A 7,148-nucleotide genomic window follows, 5' to 3' on the forward strand; every position below is an offset into this window, starting at 1 on the left:
CCTGTCTAATTTGTGCTTTGGCATAATCAATGGTATTTTAGGGGTTTGGTTGTTTAGAAAAGGAAAATATTATGTCCTGTCCCTGTCCTTTTGCATTACAGATGATTCAGAGAAAGAGAGGGGAGAATCTGTTGAGGAAAGCAGAGAGGTTGAGGCTTCAGAAACATGCCCAAAAATAACAAAACCAAAGAATATCCTCTCACCAGCTTTGGACAACAGAGAAGGTCTTGTTAGGGAAAATGGTTTGAGACATTTCAGTGGTGATAGAGAACTCTGTTTGCCCAAATGCTGTATTCTGCTTCTCATGACGGCTCTTTGAAGAAAGAGGGACAGACCAACAGACACAGCAGCAAACGATTGAGAGAGAAAGACGTGTGACAGACAGCAGCAGCCCAAGGTTTCTACCCGTTAAAGGGGAGTTTTCTTCTTGCCACTGTTGCCCACTGCTTGGTCATGAGAGAATGCTGAGTTTCTATTAATCCTTCAGTAAGGTTAAGACCTGCTCTATATGAAGTCTCTTTAGATAACTTTTATTATGATTTGACGCTAAATTGAATTGGTTAACACTTGAGACTTCAGATGGACTTAGCAAGGTCTCCTTGTGTTCTTGTGCAGGTTAGGTGAACTAGAGACTGGCCTGCAGGTGTGAATGTATATTTGAGTTAAAAGTATGTTCAGTTTTATTCAAATTAGTGTAAATCAACAAGTCGTCTAACCATATTTTACTGTATGCAAACTGTTTTTTAGGGTTGGAGTCAAGGCTGGTTTACCAACTGGGCAACTGGCATCAAACTCTCAGGGGACCCAAAGCAAAGAGTAGTTTTTGGTAATTTCATCAATTTAACATTTTAGTCAATGCTGCATGCACCGCTACAGTTCGTTGTAAACTCATGTTTACAGAGTTTAAACTAATGTTTACAACCACATTCACAACTGGAAAGACGATATGGTGAAATGAAACTGACCCACAATACCAGAATATGTTGAGGATATATTGTGTAAAACTGAGAGGAAAATGAATGCGCAAACTAAACTTCCTAGGTTTAATGCTTTTTTATTTATTTATTTTTTTACACACGAGAGGCTATCGCAGAGGTATCAGTAATATAAGTACTTTAGTAATTTAACTATGACAATATTGCATTTTAAACATAGCTGCTGAGCAAAAAAAAAGGAGACAATGCTTTAAGGTTATTGTTTAACTTCAGTTACATGTGATTTATTAATGTTTACATATATCATTAATAAAACAAGCAGATTGTCACATACAAGCAAGCATAGTGTTCGGAGGTAGCTTAACATTAAACACTACAGCAACAAAAATTGCTGGAAATTGTATCATAGTTACTCAAAACTTCCACCTCAAGAACCAGCAAGTTATGACCAAAATACGCAAGATAAAACCATATGTACATGCTGACAGAAACCTATACATAATTTTAAAGGAAACACTGAGATATACAACTCAAAAATGGTCTAATTTGGCTGCACAAATACTTTTGATTATTCACTCAACACGTTCTTTTATATACTGCATACCAACAGTCTTCTTCATCAGTTGTTGTACATCTTTAAAGATAAAGATGTACAACAACTGATGTACAAATGTGTCTCAGTTCTTCTATGCCTTATAACTTATAAAGTTTTGTCCAAAATTAAAAAGAAAGTAATTGTAGTTTAAAATTTCTTTCAGAATATTACCAGTTTTGATTGTGAATCATATTTATGAGATATTTGATAACCACCATCATAACCTTCAAATCATTCACAAATCTATCAGGTGTAAAAAGGTGCAAAACAAGAGTGGCAGATGTCCACTGTGTTCCTTCCTTTGTAAAACTGCACATTTTTTAAAGGTGGCTCCTTCATAAATTAATGTTGTTTCACAACTGTATCAAGTTCAAAGTGATATCAGTCGCTTGATATTTCTAACTTTGCTCCACAGAGAAGTTTGACTCGGATCTGTCGGACAAAAAGAAGAAAAATCACGTTTAAAGAGATTTCAAGAGAGCAAAGACCAAATGATGTTGTCTAGGTGTGAGTGATCTTACATGTCTTGGTGCTTGTGTATCATGTGGTTGTTGTACTCCAAAACAGGAGGGATGCTCTCCTCATCCTCAGGAACCTGAAACCAAACACATGGGATCAGATCATCAGCCAGATATTCATCTGAGTAATTTCAGTTCAGTCTTTTCACTTAAAAAAGGGCAAGACCACGTTCTAGCAGTAGAAAAGCACTCTTACCTCCCAGTAAACTTCATCATCAAAGCAGTTGTCATCAGCAGGGTCGCCCCAGATAGGCAACCTCAGAATGAGACCTTTGAAGAGAGAAAAAAAAAAGCTATTAAACAAGACTTCTCACTTCAGATTTAACTTTTTTCTTATGCAGTTCTTTTAACTAGTTAAAAACTATTTTGCGCTTAAGATGATGAGATTTAGTCAGTGTTAATATCTCAGGAAATTTGCATGTGAATATTCCTGAGCTGCTAAACAAGCACTTCAAGGAAGGTTTTTTTTAAGACAACATGCCAGAAGATTTTGTTCCGTAATCTTAGTATGTAACTAAATGTTTCCTAACACGCAGAAACACTGACTTTGACACACACCCTTTATTTTATTTGACATAATTTCTCATTCAGGCAGTTTTTCTTTAATATCTTTTCAATTGGAGGAGTTTCCCTTTGAAACGCTACATGTTGGGTTCTTTAAAAACAAATTATAAAATACCTTTTAAGTGCTCTAGAAATAAATATCATCATGCCTCTGGTCACCTTAACATAATCATTGAAACAGACTGCTTTATATAGAAATGTAACTGTCTGCCTTTGTCTGATACTCAACACATTTTACATACTCACCAACACAGGCTCCTCCAACAAGTCCAAATGCAATAGCCACACATGTGCCAGCAGCCTGGAAGCCTCCCTGGGTTAACACAGATCTGTTTGCAAACTCCCCTTCAAAGTCAAATGTCTGGATCAACCTGGAAGGAAAAATACACCTTTTAATCCTACGAATCAGTGCTTAATCTGCTTGATTAGACGAAGACAATGCCTGATGTCTGGGTGTGTTTCCAGGTCAGTGAGTGCTTTCAATCACTATGTTTAAGTCAACAAAGATCAGATTTTCTGAATTTCTTTCGGGTGTGTGTGTGTATGTGTCAGTCACTCACCCCTCCTTGCCATAGACCTCTTCAGTGGCGGCTGCAGCAACAATGGCGCCTATAAAGCCGCCGAGCATCCCTGGAACAGCGTGCAGATTGTGGACACCACATGTATCCTGGAGCTTTAGGTATTTTTCCAAGAAGGGCTGCGAATGAAAAAAACCAATCATACATTAATAGCTGTAAATTGTATCTACCAACACCATGGACTAAATTAATTTAAAATTCCCCTAAACATAACAGAATCTACCTTTAAAAACTCATTGAGTGTAATTTCTATGTAATTATTCAATAAAATAATCCTTGGGTTCGTAAAACCCCAATTCCAAGAATACTCATTTTAAACTTTATTCAGCACATGTGAATTGTCCCACTACAACATCCATTTCAAAACACAGACATGCTTCCTCACAATAACTGTTGACATAGACTTTAGAGTAATCAGCACCTGCTAACACCTTGAAGTGTGTCGCAACACCTTGCAACAGTTCACTGAAATATTTCCATCTCACATTTAATTTTGAAAGTAGTCTACTCAGTGCCTGCTCCTTAATCATTACTTCTTATAATCCTATTGTTTTCTTGTTATGCAACCCACAACTGGTTTCATTTTTCTCTCCCATTTAGGCTGCTTTCTTTTTAGTTTTTTTTCCTGCCACGTTTTCCTATTTGTTTACTTTCCATCTGAGCCACAGCACAGAATTCAAGAGTTCTGTCAGAATAAAGTTAGAAGTTTTCAGGCTCACCGTGACAAATAGGTAGCCAAAGGTGGAGACGATGCCACAGCCGAAACCCACGATTAGTGAACCATAAGGAGTGATCATGAACTCTGCTGCTGTTCCCATGGCAACACCACCTGCCAGAGTGGCATTCTGGATGTGCACCTGTCAGGTAAAACAGCATGTTAGTCATGAGAAATTGAGAAATACATAAATGACAGGTTGCAGATTTGTTGTTTTTCAGTGACATAGCATTACCATGTCCAGCTTTCCTCTTTTCTCAGACATGCTGGAGATGGCCACGGTGGTGAGCACCGAGGAGGCGAGGGCGATATAAGTGTTGATGGCTGTTCTGTGCTGTCCAGAGCCGTGATCTGTGATGGCCCCGTTGAAACTGGGCCAGAACATCCACAGGAACAGTGTACCTGTAGGGTAAGAGAAAGTCAATAATACCACAGTCAGATTAACAAATTTACAATCAAGTTGGCATGTTTTACAATGATAATTGTAAAATATTATAGATATTCTAAATTAACTACGTCCTAAAGAAAACGCTGAAATATGGGGTTTGAAAGTGTTTAAACTGTCAAAAATAAATCCCTCACCAATCATGGCAAACATATCAGAGTGGTAGACAGATCCATTGAGGCGTTTGCTTTGGTGTAGGTTCGGTCGGTAGAGAACCCAGGAGATGGCCAAACCATAGTACCCTCCAAAGGCGTGAATGACCATTGAGCCACCAGCATCTCTGCACTGTGTGAATAAGCAGCACGAAAAAGAAATTGCAATGTTTGAGGGAATATTCTCACTCCTTGGACAATAATGAAGCTCCCTGTGGGACGATTGTGTTGGTAAGACTCACATGAAGGAGGTCGAGGATGATGTATTCCTCCACGGCAAACAGTGTGACGCCAAACAAGGTAACAACCATCAGCTGTACAGGGCTTACTTTTCCCAGGAGGGCACCGTAGGCAATCAGAGAGCTTGCAACGCAGAAGTCAGCATTGATCAGACTGTGGGGAACATAACAAGGAAAAGATCAGAATGAGTGGAAACGTTACCAACCAAACAAGCAAATCTGCATTTTACAGATCGTACAGGACTTTGCCAGAACAAGAATGCCTTGTCTCAGGGATTCCAAATGGCAGATAAAGATAACGTTTTGTCATGGTGACAGCTGTGACAAAAGAACCACTGTACAAGAGACAAGGTGAAACCTTTCTGTTCATCTTTAAAGATAAATTATCTTGTCAGGTTTAAGAATGTGTTTTCGTTTTTGAGTAAAATAACCAACCTGAGCACACACAAATTTCCCCGCTGCGGGACTAATAAAGGATTATCTTAGACCTGCATGTGTCCAGTTTAAATGATTGATGATGCATTAAATTATATTTTTTGCATGCCTTACCTTTCGACTCCGATAGAAATCTTTCCGGTGTTTGGGTCGAGCGCGTGGAACCAGCCTTGCATGACAAGAGCCCACTGGATACCAAAGGCAGCAATCAGGAAGTTGAAGCCCACAGCACCAAAGCTGTAGCGTTTCAGGAAGGTCATGAGGAAACCAAATCCAACAAAGATCATGACATGGACGTCCTGGAAGCCTGGAGAGAAGAAAATAAATACATAAATACATGTCATGGCATTTCATTTTCTGCTTTGAATTAACTTAGGGTAATTTCAATAAACTAATTAAATAAGAAAATGTATTTGAAGTTTCCTATTAAAAGGTGTGTAGAAGAACATTTTCTATCTTTAACTTGTATTAACTGTATTCTTTTATATTGCCTTTGTATTCCTGCCCGTTCTGTCTGTAACAGTACCTCTGTCCAGACAGAAACTATTTTACATTAATTAATAAACCTCTGTTCTGGTGTAATGTAAAGAATACTCAGAGCCAGCCCTTTAGGAGGTCACACCTTAATGTATTTATCACCTTTTCTTTCTGTAGAACAGGTGATAAATACATTAAGTTGCGACCTCAAAGACCTTAAAGAAACTTTTCTTCGATAGGTGCAAGAGACACGATTGCCTCTCAACGGCTCTCAACATGTCAGGGGTGGCTCATAGGGGGGCTGCTACGCTTCCACGACGGTGCTGTTGGTCTGGACGGCTTTATCAGCTGCTACATATGAGAGCAGTGCAGAGCAGTGGCCTTGAGCTAACCAGTGGGACGCATTCACATTCACAAAAGATGCACTACAGCACCCATTACACTATTATATCTTTACAAAGCAAATCATTGTTTGCTGCTGTATTAATGCTCTGAATGTTTAATATAGTTTCTACAATTTTTGATTTATAATTTTCCTTGCTTCTTGAGATTGTATCTGTTTTAAATGATTACTGTCTTTAAGATGGTATCGCAGATGGAGAAAACCACATAAGGTAAAGTAACATACTGGAAACACAGGTTCTAGATTGCCCGAGGGTCGAAAGTAAGAGCAGAAGAATGAGAGTTTCGAACGATGAGAGAAGAGGCACTCTCTTTTCAGAAGTTTCAGAAGTTCGACTTTTGCACAACAATCTAATTCTAGTTGTAAAAACAGCCACCTTATATAATAATTCAAGAGGTTTTTATGAGCGCTGACATTTCAATGCATCCGTGTACATAAACCAAAGACAAATAGAGACGCTTGAAGTTGGAACAAAATGGCTATAATTAGTTTTAAACTGTTGCAGCTGTAAGAAAAATGGTTCATGGCAAACATTACCGAAACACAGTTTCGTTGTACTTACTTGGATATCTGAAGTAGAAGTCATTTTCGATATCGCTGGTGATGTTGTTAGTGTGTTTGAACTCTATCCATTTTTTTACGTCTGATTCCTCATCATACCGGATGAAAACTCCAAACAGTACAATCATAGCAATCTGCCAGACCAAGCAGACAGCTGGCAGACTAATACGGACATTGGTGTTCTTTTGCCGGCAGAAAAAATTCCCCATGCATTCACCACAGTTCCCCATGTTGATAACTCTCCTATGATGATGCTCTGATCACTCCTCTGCCAGGGCCCCTGCTCTGCTGTGACTTCCAGCTGCTTGTCAGCAGGTTTATATATATTCATGCGTATGGTGCTCTGGAGGGGGTGTGCTGCAATTATCCACTCACATACAGGGGGTGGACACAACTTAGCAGGTAAACCACTCCTTACTGGTCCTGCCCACTAGTCTTTCTACAGCGAGGCTGGATACACTCATCCTAAAACAAGTACCAACAGGAAATCAATTAATCATTCATGTTTGAACTGAAGCAGATTACAGATTA

The 7,148-nt window shown here is 39.0% G+C and overlaps 1 protein-coding gene across 1 annotated transcript; it reads right to left on the reverse strand.

Moving 5' to 3' along the window:
• Nucleotides 1-1,203: 1,203 nt before the first annotated feature.
• Nucleotides 1,204-6,920, reverse strand: rhcga (Rh family, C glycoprotein a). Its single transcript, XM_054607743.1, has 11 exons — nt 6,619-6,920; nt 5,291-5,483; nt 4,745-4,895; nt 4,488-4,635; nt 4,141-4,307; nt 3,910-4,047; nt 3,173-3,309; nt 2,859-2,983; nt 2,245-2,318; nt 2,052-2,125; nt 1,204-1,962 (listed from the first exon to the last, which is right to left on the reverse strand). Exons 1-11 carry the CDS (start codon nt 6,845-6,847, stop codon nt 1,929-1,931), a joined length of 1,470 nt encoding a protein of 489 aa, XP_054463718.1. The 5' UTR covers nt 6,848-6,920; the 3' UTR covers nt 1,204-1,928.
• Between the last annotated feature and the right edge of the window lie 228 nt (nt 6,921-7,148).

This window comes from Anoplopoma fimbria, chromosome 2 (assembly GCF_027596085.1).
Source record: "Anoplopoma fimbria isolate UVic2021 breed Golden Eagle Sablefish chromosome 2, Afim_UVic_2022, whole genome shotgun sequence".
Classification (NCBI taxonomy): Eukaryota; Metazoa; Chordata; class Actinopteri; order Perciformes; family Anoplopomatidae; genus Anoplopoma; species Anoplopoma fimbria.